Raw genomic sequence first — 13,754 nt, 5'->3', positions numbered from 1 at the left:
CTATCATCTCATGGCAAACTACACTCACCTTTAGGTCTTAAAGGCTCCATTTGTGTAAAGGCTCCATCTGTGAGGTTGCCACAATTTATTAATTTGTCTCGCGGTATTACAGTGTCGTTTCCCTTGCACTACAGTAGATTCACTTGTGTTTGAAATTTGTTTCTTTCATGACTCAAGCAGGTTACATGGGGTGGCTCAGTACAAGTCTGCTGAATGCTTAACATGAACATAGATCATTAACAGTTGTCTTAGCATCCTTGGTAGTTTATTCTTAGAACACGACTTTTACTTTGCTTCAGGGATAAGATTTATAAGAAACCATGACCTTGTCTCAGCGTCTATTTGGCTGGCCCTCTGTCCAATTTTCCAGCCCACAGGTACCCCTACCTCAGAGAGCCACGCCCCCTTCCAGAGCTTTTTAATGGCGCCAGAATGCTGGACTACAAATCCCACAGGGCAACGCGCGCCAGCCCCAGCAGCCAATAGAGCGCAGTGTTGCTGGCCTGTGTCCCGAGTGACGAGCGTAGGCCGCTGAGCAGCGTCGTCCTGGTTGCTGTGGAGCCGGCTCGCGTGGCCTCACGCCCTGCCCGCCTCCTGTCATGGGCAGCGCCGAGAGCGCCGAGGCCCGAAGGGTGTCCTTCGAGATGGATGAGGAGGAGCGGGTCCGGGTGCTGCAGGGCATCCGGGTGAGCGGCGCGGCGGGAGGGCGCGGGCCGGAGGAGCGTGCGGGCGGGAATGGGAGCCGCCGTCCCGGGGACCAGATACATGGGGCCGCTGGCACTCGGGGGCAGCCGGCCGCCTCAAGTCATTTTCCACCGCCTTGGCTCTCTCGGTTCCGGATTTGTTCCGTGCTCTACCCGGTTTCACTTGTCTTGTGCTTCTCGTTGCGTGTGCTGCAGCACGTTTTGAAAGTGTTCTTCCATTTCCAATCTTGTTCACGTGCCTTTCTCCGTGAGGCAGCAAAAGGAGAGTTTCAGCTACTGTGTATTAGGTCATATGCCTTATCCGCTCTTCAACTAAAAACCTACAGTTGGTCCTTACCACGTCGAACAGGAGGAATAGCCTCACTTGGCTTTTACAAGATGTGCTGGTGCCCACTGACCTTCCCATCCCTTTCCTGGCCTGTTTCCTCATCTTCATAAGATACTTATTTTTGCCTCAGGACCTCCTTGTTCTTCCTAGAAGATCCCAGGTGTTCGATGTTTCTTCAGTTATCGTTAACCTGGCTGTCTTCTTGTTACAGCTCAGGTGTCATCCAAGAATCCTTCCTTGACCACAGTCTCAAGCGACTTCCCACACTACTGCCACACATTTATGATTTTCTCAGCATCCAACACAGTTTGAAACAAATTGTGTTTATTGTGTTTCCCATTAGAGCTCTAGCTGATAGCTTGGCTGAAGTTCTTGTGTAATTCATGACTTTATCACCGGAACTTACAAGAATAAAAGCTCCTGTTTTATTTCAGACTGGCAGCTCTTTACAGGTATTATTTAATTTTTCAACCAATCAATGAGCAGTAGAATTGTTAGTACCTCTTCCTCTGTTTTGTTTTGAGACAGGGTCTCAATATTAAGTCAGGCTGGCCCAGGACTCTGTGTCTGCTTGTCTCATGAGTGCTAGGATTAAGGAGGGGCATATACCACCAAAAGTTTGATTAGTCCATTTTGTAGCTTATGGGGAACTGAGGTCCTATTGGCATAAGTTGTCCAAGGTCACACAGGTAACAAAGTAGGAGACCCAAGACTATAAAGTAGGTCAGCTCCAGAGCTGTTTGTTAAACTTCTTGCTAGACTTTCTTCTATACCTGTGCATGGCACTTAGTGTGTACTTGGTCGATAATTGTTAAGTAATTACATGAGTGAACTCAATGAAATAAATCAAACTTCAAACAAAATGCTCTGAGTTGGCTCTAGGTGAATTAGAGAGTAGATTCAGAAAAAGACTTCAGAGGGTCTGACATCTGAACTCCTTAATAGAGCTATTTTTTATTTAGCTTACAAGAGCTATTTTTTGAGTTTTACTTGGGGAGTGGAGAGAGAGAGAGAGAGAGAGAGAGAGAGATAGAGATATGGTGGGAGGTTATCCTGGGTACTATCAAGGATCAGATGAAGATGTGTGTGAAGCAATGGAGAAGACATGAGGGATGCTTTGTGGGGGGCCTCAGAATGTGCAGCATGTCAGGAGCTGACCAGCTGGAATCGTTAACCTGGCTTGTGGCAAGAATTAAGAGGGGGAAGATGGTTTCTGTTGAAAGGCTGAGAGGGAAGGAGTAGGGTAGATTGTAGGAAGACCGCTTTGACTCAGGACATTCTTCACAGTTTTTTGCTGGGTCTCCTGTTTCAGGGGGATGCAGGCCTGAGTCTTCAGATGTTCAGAGAAGCACCATTGGAGGTGGCTCAGACTTTTCATTTCTAGTTCTCTTAATAATTCTGTAGAGTACAAAGTCTTTACATTTTTTTTCTCTCCTTAAAATGTTGTGTGTGTGTGCACACATGCTTGTCTGTACGTGTACCACATGTATGCAGGTGCTCAGGGTGGAAAAAAGATATGAAATCCCTTGAAACTGGAGGTACAGATTATTGTGAACTGCCAATTCCTCTTGAAGAGCGATAAGCATTTTAAACCACTGAGCCATTCTTCCACACCCTAGTACAAACAATTTAAAGATGGAAAGTCAAGCTTAGAGACAGTCAGGACTTCCTAAGGCACCACTTAGTAGTGTTTGGAACTAATCTAATTCTATCAGACTTCCCCCCAGCCTGAGGACACATGTCTTATAAGTCGGAAATTGTGACATTGCTTCTACATGGCCTGACAGGGATGCTAAGACTCTGCTTAGTTTTACCAGGCAATTAAAGTGGAGGGAACTTCAGTAGTTGTTAGCTTTCTTTTCTAGTTAATCTAAGAGAATAATGGCTTGGCCAGAGATAGTCAGTGAGGTGGTTGGCCCAATGTTGGGAAAACATGTCTACTGTGCCTGGTTTTAAAGAGGAAGATGGAAGAAAGAACATTATGGTAAATATTTTGGTGATGGTGGGGTCTCTTATGAGTAGTTACTTGAGGATTTAAGAGTTCCTCTGGTCTTAAGACAGATGAGTAAAAATCAGTATAAATAAATAAATAAATAAATATTTTTTTAAAAAAATCAGATCAATAAAGAAAGTAGTTGCCCTACTGAACACATGAGATGTCAGCAAGAGGTAGATTCCAAGAGAATATCTGCCCTAGTTCCTTCAGAGAAAATTAAATATTCTTAGAGACCACTTGTATTTAATCCCTGGGGCCTGATCCCAGTGCTCTCATTTCCTTAAAATTAAGTGTTAGGGCCTTGCTCATTTGTGTGTGAATTTGCATAAATTTACATATTGAGTTCAAGCCCTAATTCTGTGAAGGTAAAAGAAATTTAATTGATGCAAAATGCTGCAATTATATTCAACTCCTGATTTCAGAGCAGGCATGCACAAAATACATAAAGATTGTTTCAGCTAGTACATTGAACCTCATGGTCTTCTAAGAGAAGGCAACAATATCTTACAAATGTCTATTTTATTCTTTTTCTCTTTGTATAAGCAGCCATCCTCTTCATTCAGCTGAACTTGGTTGATTGTTGAAATCCAGACTCCTCATAGTTCCCAAATCACTCCCCCTTTTCAGCAATTCACCTCTTACTTTGTCACATGCTTCTGGAACCTACGTATGGAGCCAGATGCCTAAGCTCATTCCATGCTCATTCCATCCTTCTGGCTAGATCAACTCTATCATTACTCATTGTTCCTCTGAGGCAGGTTCTGGACCACTTGGGAAGGGAATACGATGAAAGATTAGTCAGATACACAAGAGACAGTCAACATTCGATGCCAGGGAGGCTATTTGCCAGTGCACTACCTGAGCTCCTCAGCAAACACTGCCAAAGTGCTATTTATCCGACACTGGTCTGGTCTTTCAGAGATGGGGCACAAAGCCAGGCTCTCTGCCACCTTGGAGAATGGAAAGAAAACAAAAAGGCAAAACAAAACAGAACACCCAAAAAACCAAAACAAACCCCCCAAACCCTGAAAGTTCTGAAGAAGAATTAAAAGCATGCAAAGTAGTAAGACTTGCACACTTATTTGAGGTGAGTTGGTGAGGAAATGCCTCTCTGATGAGGCAACATTGCTGGTATGTATGACCTGAGCTACCACTAGGAAGAATACATATGTATACTGTGCTAAGTGCTGTGCCAAGTACAGTAAGGACATTTCTTCAGGTTCTGCGCATGCTGACCTTGTGCAATGTCATTGTCCCCATCCGTTTTAGAGGTCAGCTGTCACATAGTTAATTAGTGGAAGATTTGGCTCAAGCTCTGACTCTGAAGCAGCATTAAGATGATTGGCGTCCATGAGGGGTATCCTTGATACTTGGGAAGCCTTGCCATGTGGCAGGATCAGCCTGGGCTCAGGAAGCCAGCCAGGCAAGGCTGTGAACACTTTGGTCTGGAGGCTACATTCATATTGCAGATCCTGAGACAGTAGCAGTCTTCAAAGACTGGTGATCTTTTTTTTTTTTTTTTTTTTTTTTTTTGGTCATTTTAAAACTGTATTGAGATGTATTTCAAATATAAATTTACCACTTTTTTTTCTTTTTTTAGTAAATGTACAGAATTGAGCAACTGTCACCTAATCTACTTATAGAACATTTACAAGATGTGAAAGCTATCTTGTTCCTAAGACACTTCCCTACTGCCTATCCCCAAACCTGGGTAACCATATTCCTCTTTCCTCTGAAAAATTGCCTTTCTCAGAGAATTCATATAGGTGGGTTTGTATATCTTGCAAGCCTGGCTTCTTTTGCTTAGTGTAATTTTGTGCAGTGCGGAGGTAGAACTTGTGCGTTCTAGGCAAGTGCCCCACTACTAAGCCACACCTAGCATGCTAAACTTCCTTTTTTTCCCTTTTCATTTTTTATTTTATGTGTATGAGTATTTTGCCTGAATGTACATCTGTGTGCTTCATATGCACAGTGCCCACAAAGGCCAGAAAAGGGTGTCAGATCCAGTAGGACTGGAGTTACATACAGTTGTGAGCCACCAGTGTGGGAGTTGGGAGTTGAATCCAAGTCCTCAGAACAGCCAGTGCTCTTAACTAATGAGCCGCCTTTCTACCCCTGTTAAACTGTTGTGGCATTGCTTTGTTGGTAGGTGTGTTTGCCTGTTATGTGAGAGTTTTAGTGGCTGAATCTACTATGTTGTGTGGATAAATAGTGCATTTGTTTATCCAGTCACCAGTGGGTGGACATTTGTATTGTTTTCATTCTTGGTTTTTTGTTTGTTTGTTTTTGTTTGTTTGTTTGTTTTTCGAGACAGGGTTTCTCTGTGTAGCCCTTGCTGTCCTGGAACCCACTCTGTAGACCAGGCAGGCCTCGCATTCAGAAGTCCCCCTGCCTCTGCCTCCCAAGTGCTATTGTTTCTATTCTAGGCTATAATGAATAAAGCTGCTGCAGACCTACCTACCTTCCTTCCTTCCTTTCTTTCTTTCTTTCTTTCTTTCTTTCTTTCTTTCTTTCTTTCTTATTTATTTACTGTCCTGTCCCCCCCACATACATTATCTTTTCCTATGGATAGAAACTCAAGAGTCTGTTTTCAGGATCATTCTTATACGGTTAAATTTAACTTTGAAGAAACTTCATTTGTTCCTCAAGATATCTCATTTTCTGGTTTCACCAGCCATACTTGAATGTCTTGCTGTTGTTTTGATTGCAGTGATCCTAGTGCTGTGAGAACATCCTGTGGTAGGTTGAACTCATTTCTCTGGGGAGGATCAGTGGGCATCTTTTTTGGGCTTATTTCTTTGGTAAAATGTTTATTCAGTCCTTTTCACATTTTAATTTGGTTGTCTTTTTATTTTATTTTATTTTTTTATCATTCAGTAATGTTTTGGTTTTGCTGGATCCAAACCCTTTCTTACATTCTATTTTGAAGCCATTTTCTTTCAAAATGTGGCTTGCTCCTGTTTTTATAATAGTTTTTGAAGTGCAAGTGTTTGTAATTTTAAACTTCAAAAAATATTGACTGTACCTTTGGTGTTGTATCTAGGAAAACTTTGCCTGCTTTAAAGTCATAAAAATGTCCTTTATTTTTCCTTCTGAGAGTTTATAGTTTTGCTATTGGGGTCTATCATCTGTTTGAGTTAGTTTTTTGTGTATGGTGTACATCGCTGCAGTTTTTAAATTGAGATTGCCAAAATCATCCTAGGAAGGATATAGTAAGTACTTGGGTTTTGTATATCAGAAAGACATTGTCATAACTGCCTAGTTTTGCTATCAATGCATGGCTGTAGCTATGTCCCACTGAAAACCTGTTTAGGAGGTCAAGTGGTGGGTTAGACTTCACTCAAGAATATTTGCTGAATTTTGAGAAATATAGCTTTATTTTTCCATGAGATACCTATTTTTTGTACTGTTTGTTGAGAAGACTTGTTTTTTTCCCAATGAGTTACCGTATTGCCTTCATAAAATGCATTGAGTGAACACGAGGTTATTTCTGGGTGCTCAGTTCTTTCCATTGATCCCTGTGTCTGCCTTTGTGCCTGGACCACACCGTCCCAATTGCTACAGTTCCATAGTTTCAGAAGTTGGCAGTGCAAAATTTGTTCTTCAAAATTGTCTTGAATCCTTTGTGTTTCTATGTACATTTTATAGGATCAATTTATCAACTTTTATAGAAAGAAGCCTGTTAGGTTTCAATCTGCACTCCGCTTTGGGAAATTGCTGTTCTTACTTTTGCATGTGGATGTGTGCAAACACAAGTACATATGTGGGTGGGTGAATGACATGTACATGTGTGCATGAGCTGGTAGAGGCTCAACATTGACTTTGGGCCCTCAGTTGCTCTCCATTTGTTTTTGCTGAAGCAGAGTCTCACTGTGAGCCTGGAGCTTGCTGTTTCTAGCTAGTCTAGGCACTCACTTCACTCCCAGACTCCCCTGTCCCTGCTGGCCCCCAAGTTTCCTTGGCTCCTGGGACTCTGAACTCCAGTCCTCACACTTGAGGGACAAGTGTTTCATTTACTGAGCCATCTTCCCAGTCCCCACATTGCTTGTTTAACTGTGGCATTGCCTGCCTGTGGATCTGAGAGGTTTTCCGGGTGTAGGGGAGCCTCATTTATCTCAGCAACACTTTTTGCTTTGAGTGCACAGAAGTGTGCTGCTTTTCTTCAGTGTAATCCAAAGGTTTTGTTCTTTTGATATTATTGTGAGTGAAATTATTTTCTTAATTTTATCCTAGGTTCTGCCATTGCTTGTATGTAGTTGATTTTTGTATATTGATCTCACAGACTCTTAAGTTCCTTTATCCTAGCAGCTTTTTTGTTGATTCCTTAGAATATTTTATGGTTAAGATGATGTATACAAATGACTTCTCTCTCTCTCTCTCTCTCTCTCTTTCTCTCTCTCTCTCTCTCTCTGTGTGTGTGTGTGTGTGTGTGTGTGTGTGTGTGTGTGTGTGTAACTTTTAGGGGTTTGTTCTCTCCTTCCAGTTTGGGTCCTGGGAATTGAACTCAGGTCATCAGGTTTGTATCCAAACTGCTTTTATCCTCAGAGCCATGTTGCCAACCCTCTTACTCTTTTCTTATTTCATTGGCTAGACTCAGTAGTGCATGTTGAATGGAAGTGGTAAGAGTAATGTCCTTGCCTGAGCTTAGGGAGAAAGCATTGAATCTTCCCTCACTAAGCATGTTAGCTATGGGTCGTGGGGAGGTTTCCTTTAGGGTTTGATGGCCTTTTAATCGTCTGTCACCCCTCCCTTCCAGATCTTGTTTACTGTTTTTCTCTTGGAAATTCTAAGAGTACAAAAATTAACTTTTAAAAATTGGAATGTCTGGTTTATTATACTGTACATTTTAGATTCCAAACTTGACTTAAGGAGTTGACAGCCCTTCCATCCAAGCTGACATTATGTTGGCTGAGCATGGGGGGGTCATATCTTCCCAAGGCTTTATGGACTTAGGGCATATTTGTGCAGAAGATTTCTTCCCACCATGCTAATGTCAAGCAGTGTTGCACCAGCCTCTTCAGGTGTCACACATTAGTGCTGTGTATCATGTTCTGTGCCATCCCATTCTCCTGTTCCATGCCTTTATTTTACTCTTGTTAGATGTTACTCTGTGCTTAGTTAGGGTCCTGTCCAGTCTACCATGTTTGCTCTCTGGTTGCATCCTTTATCTTAGTTTGACTTGCTTAAAGTCAGTGAGACAAACCAGTGATCTCAGAAAACCTGGGCAGTGGCCTTGCTCCTGGAGAGAGGGCAGAAAGGATGTGGCATTTTCATGCACCACTTAAGGACAGGTGCACACAAGGGCTTGAGCACAGTTCCCCTCTAGTTTCCTTCAGCTGCACAGCTCTCCTTGACTCACAGGTGAGTATAGTTTGATGGAGCCACAAAAGGAAATATCAACTTGGAAAGCCAGGAGACAGGCAGCTAGCTTCTCTTCCACTTTTGGAGTCCAGCAGCACATAGTGCCTGAGTGCACATTGCCTGGGCTAAGAGCTTCCCACTAGTCACATCTTGTGGATAGTTTTAGATGTTAGGAGACAAAGCAGAGCAAACTCTCATGGGAGGCAGAACATTTTAAGTCTTTCTGTCCCTCCTCAGCTGAGGAGGCAGAGGATTTGAAGGCCCTTGCCTTTGGTTTCCTCCATTCTCCTCACTCCTGGTCTCCAGATTGACATTTTGTGTGATGGCAGTCAAGGACTGTGCATGCAATTTGAGATACTTGTACTGCTTTTGACCCCTCTATAGCCAGCAGTAATGCTTAAACAGGACAAAGAGATGCAGGGACTTCCATCTGAGCTTCTGAGTTGGGGATTCTACCCTCATATAAGATGAAATTCTGCACTACACCTTAGCTATATCACAGAACAGTTCCCCCACCTTCAAAAAACCAATGTAGATGTAGGGTTGGCTGAGGAAGGCTGATGCCTTCATTTGGGAAAGAAAGGCGTAGCCCTGGAGGCATCCTCCATCCTTGAAGATGGCAAATCCTGTCTTTTGGCAGGCAGAGCTCTACTTTTTCTTAGTATTTCTGGGTCTAGGATGATAAATGCAATTTCTGTATGTGGTACCTTGTCTTGGTTGTCAGGAAGAGAGAAGTTCATCTGAAGAATTACTTCTATTAGATTGGCCCGTGGAGGCATTTGCTTGATTGCTAACCAGAGTAGGCGTGTGATGCTGTGAGCAGTAGCATCCGTAGGCAAGTGGCCCTGGACTATACAAGCAAGGTAGTTGAGCTTGAGCCTTGAAGAGGCTAGTAAGCAGCTTTCCTTCATGATTTCTCCCTTTGTTCCTGCTTGAGACCTGCCTGTAATTTGTAATAAACCCTTTCCTCCCCAGGTTGCTTTTGGTCAGAGTGAGTTATCACAGCAGCAGAAAGGTATCTAGGATACTGGGGTTTTTTTGTTTTTTTTGTTTGTTGTTTTTTTTTTTTTTTGTTTTGTTTTTTGCCTGAGTCTGACAGAAGTTTCAGGGTATTTTCTTGTTCAGTCTTTTGCCCCTCCTGTACCCTGACCCCAGTCATTCTCTATTGTCCTCATTCATTAGCTGATAACTTCTGAGACTTGAGTTTCCAGCCCAGAGCTGTTACAAATGGCCTACTCATGTCCTCTTGCACAGCACATGAGCTGAGTGTCCATCTAATCTACTGTCCACATGGGATCTGCCTGCACCCGTCCTTACCTCCCTTAGAAAAGGGCTCATTTCTTAGGTTAATGGCTCTACCCTCCTGTCCCTCACCTATAAAGTCAGCAGTCTCCTTCATTTTTTCTTTCAACCTTTAGAGACAAGTTTTTCCAGCAGTTTCTGTTTCATTGTGCCTTTGTCTTTACTATTCTTTCCCCAGCTGCCTGCACTAGGGATGGATCAAAGGCCTAGTGTCTGCTAGGCAAGCTCCCCTGAACCACATACATCTCCAGTCCTCTTCTTACTACTTCCCCCTCACTTCAGGTCCACACTTCTGCTCTTCATCTGACTTTTGGGCTGGTTTTCTGGTAAATGGTCATAAAACTCAAGTTCAAAGGAGGCAGGTCAGGAAACCTCATCCTTGTGCCCTGGTTTATCCTCCTCTCAGAAGCAGCCCATTTCCTTTTCTTCTGTCAGAGATTCTGTTCATAGTCAAGGCTGATTGTGTCACAGTTGAATTTTGCTACTGGGTTAAAGGCTATTGCTGTGCCAGGCTCACTGGGAACTCCATGTGCTGGCACACTTTCATCTAGCAGGATTGCAGACAGCTCTCTGCTGCTGTGCTCTGTGCTGTTCCCTGGTCAGCCTATGGTGCTGTCCTCTGGATTAATTGTTTTTTCTCCCCCTTTGATTGGCTGGATCTTCTTCCTTAGGACACTGGGAAGGGACTGCCCACTGAAGGAGCCTTCCTCTGTGGCACCTGCAGACCCAGTAGCTTCCTACTGCTTCCTGCCCTGAGCCAAAATTGCTCTTCCTTGCCCCTTCCTTTCTGCTTGGTGAGCAAGAGTCACTTGGATATGGCTTGGTGCCTGCTACAGATCTGTGTGATACTAGCTGGATAGAATTTGAAGAGATTGGCTGGTTTTCTTGCCCCCAACCGTGAGCCCAGAAACTTTATGTTATTAATAGGTTTGAATTAATTGCTACCAATTAAAAATTGGGAGGCTTTACATAATTTGATTTTTAGCATTTTTTGGAAGGGGGAAAAAGTATTGACAGTCTGGTGTCTTTCCGTATGGCAGCACTTTGTGTGAGTGACAAGTCTGTTTGTCCCCCTTTTGCCCTCAGCACTATTCTATTCCCACCACAGAGCTTTACATGATTTGTTTCTCTTTGCTAGGCCTGTTTTGTTTGCTTCTGTCACCTACGGGGCCCCAGCAGGCACATATGTGTGCTGCACTTGGTGTCATGTGCCGTGCTTGGTGTTGGAAGTCCCCGAGGGCTTTTCTTGTCCTGACATTCTGGGATTTACATCTGTGCTGAGCAGCCGGTGGGTCTAATTTCAGCCCATAAGAAGTTGAAGGACAAGGAACGCTGTCTCCAAGGCAACAGCCCCAGCTAGGAGAGGAGGAGTCTAAAGCACTACAGGAATAGGCAGTGCCTCTTCAAGGATTGGGGTATCTGGGCCCTAGGAACTTCACACAATGAGATATCAGGTAAACTGCTTCCTTTAGAGATCATCTAGCTGGCATTACCTTGGTGCAGGGCTGAGCCTGTGCCTCTGCCCACAGGAGCTGTGGACCTAGGCAGGGAGAGGGCACAGAATAGATTTGGTTTCCTAGTTGCCCTGGGCTTGCACACTGCCTGCACCCAGTGAGACCTTAGAAAACATGGTACTGCATGGGCAGACATGTTCACATAGGCCTGGCTGGCCTGTAAGCCACTTCCTATCCCTAGTGCTGTGGTGACACCTCTCCTGCCTGTAAGAGAGCTGACACCTTTTACTTCATGAAGTGACAAAGATTCCTCCACACTGTTACCTCTCAGCTGTGTCTACACAGTGAGATTTGTGAGGCTAAGAAATGCACTAATGTTCATACAGCTTGCTTGCTGAGCTCTGTAAAGCCCATTGGTGGAAGTAATGTGGCTGAAGATTTCTGAGCCAGCCCTTGCATAACATGGTTTTTCCACCGCCAGGAAACCTTCCTTGGTTCAGGTGTCACATTATTACCAGAGTTTAGGTTGGGCCTTAGCACTTAGGACATCTGTGAACGTGGTTGGCTTTCTAGCCTCCCTGACTGTTTTTTGTCAAATGGCAATGCACAGAGAATACATTTAGCTGGAACCTTGCATGTTGTGTGTGCTCAGAGCCCCTGTAATACACAGTTTCATTTAGGTCTGATGCTGGGGTACGTCTGTCTCTATTCCAGTTTTGATGCTTGTATTAGACAAGGTTCTCTAGAACAGTGGTTCTCAAATTGTGGGTTGTGACCCCTTTGGCAGTTGAATGACCCTTTCACAGGGGCCACCCTAAGGCCATCTTCACATCAGATAATTACATTATGATTCATAACAGTAGTAAAATTACAGCTATAAAGTAGCAACAAAATAATTTTATGGTTGAGGGCTACCACAACATGAGGAACTATATTAAAGGGTCACAGCATTAGGAAGGTTGAGAACTACTGCTTTAGAGTAACAGAGAAAGAATTTATTAGATTGATTTACAGGCTGTGGTCCAACTAATCCAACAAGGGCTGGTTGTGAACAGAAAGTCTTAAGAATCCAGTAGTTGTTCAGTCTATGAGGGTAGATGTCCCAGCAGGTCTTTAATATATACTGGAAACCCAAAGAAGTAGGCTCAAATGCCAATGAAGGAGAGGGCAAACAGGCAAAGTGCAAAAGCTTCCTTCTTCCATGGCCTTCTAGTAGAAGGTGTGGCTCAGATTAGATTTGGATTAAAGATTTGAATTAAAGGTATGTCTTTCTGTCTCAAGATCTGGGTTAAAGGTGTGTTTTCCTACCTCAAAGATCTGGATTAAAAGATGACCTTTCTATTTCAAATTAAGCAAAAACTCCTCACAGGTGCACCCTCCGTTTTGGGGTTTTAGTTTCAGATATAGTCTTGTTGACAACCAAGAATATCCATAACATTGCCCTCTACTGGAATTTGAGAAATGACCTCCTACCTCCAGTCTGCCTCTTGGCTGTCTCACAGGGTCCCTCCATGACTTCTTCCTCTATGCTCAGCAAGTTTTGCTTCTGGAGTGGCAGAGGGTCAGAGCTACTTGGGTGCATTCGGAACACTTCACACATCAGCTGTTCTTGGCTCAGCCATGACACCTCCTCCTTTACAGCAAGCCAGGCTAGAGTCTCACTGTCATCTTTTCTCTCCTCCATTACTTTATGACTTTTTTTTTGCAGAATACATCTTATTTTTAAATGCCAACTGTTCACAATTTCTCATGAATCCTTTCAGACTTTCCTCAAGCCTATATACAATGTGCTCTTCCCTTCGGCTTGTGCAGCGAGATGTGGTGTTCTGTGAATTGTTCTTTCATTTGTCTGTGCCTTCAGACAGGTCTTAACTAATCTCTCTTCCTTGGTATCTTCAGTGTCCACCCCTTCTGTCCACTGTCCAGCCAGCGCACATCCCAGCCTCTCCTGTACATCCTGTGTCGTCACACTTTCTCTATGCTCTCATTACCTCGAGCCCCCTTTCTCCTTTGCCAGACTTATGTGCAGAGAAAATCCTGTCTGGGCCCCTTTCAGAAGCTTCAGTGGTTCTAGTTGATGGCAGAATAAACTCTAGCTTCTTGTCATTTGGAAGCCTCATCAGGTGGAGCCTAGCAATCCTCAGCACCTTAATTTTAAAATATACCCTTTATACTCTTTGTGACTGAATCTCAGGACTTCTGTATTCTTTTCTGTGTGCATTTGCTTGTGCCATTCCCAGCTCTGGCAGGCCACCCTCCACCTGACCCCTTATTGCAAAGTATATTTTTGTTCTACCCAGAATTGTGGGATATGTTCAAGGCCTCATTTAGGCATCTCTCTAGGGGCTAGAGCTCCTGGAGCACTTAGCTGAACTGCTTGTGTTCCTGTGATTGTATTCTGGCTGTCCTTTTCATCCCTGTCTGATGACAAGCTTGTTGAGCAGTTGAAGCTAAGGAACTTGGCATGCTTCTTTGGTTTGGATGTTGCCTCCGAGGCCATGTGCTGAAAGCTTGCTTCCAGTCTTTGGTAGGACTGGGAGGTGGATCTTTAAGGTGTGTCAGTTCTCTGAGAAGGAATTTAGGTCATTGGAAGTGTGGCTCTGAAGGGG

The 13,754-nt window shown here is 43.7% G+C and overlaps 1 protein-coding gene across 3 annotated transcripts in view; it reads left to right on the top strand.

Moving 5' to 3' along the window:
- Positions 1-492: 492 nt before the first annotated feature.
- Positions 493-13,754, top strand: part of Chchd6 (coiled-coil-helix-coiled-coil-helix domain containing 6) — a 212,507-nt gene continuing 199,245 nt past the window's right edge. For 2 of the 3 annotated variants that reach the window (NM_001167736.1, NM_025351.3), the window contains exon 1: positions 493-686. In NM_001167736.1, the coding sequence (NP_001161208.1) occupies positions 600-686 (87 nt within the window). In that variant the 5' untranslated portion in view covers positions 493-599. Of the gene's footprint in view, positions 687-10,223; positions 10,486-10,829; positions 11,146-13,754 lie in introns of those variants that run through there. The other variant, XM_017321711.2, reaches the window with a different exon arrangement.

The sequence above is a fragment of the Mus musculus genome, chromosome 6 (genome assembly GCF_000001635.26).
Source record: "Mus musculus strain C57BL/6J chromosome 6, GRCm38.p6 C57BL/6J".
NCBI classification, from domain to species: Eukaryota; Metazoa; Chordata; class Mammalia; order Rodentia; family Muridae; genus Mus; species Mus musculus.
The sequence above is the reverse complement of the archived record's forward strand: the minus strand, read 5'-3'. Positions and strand labels throughout refer to the sequence as shown.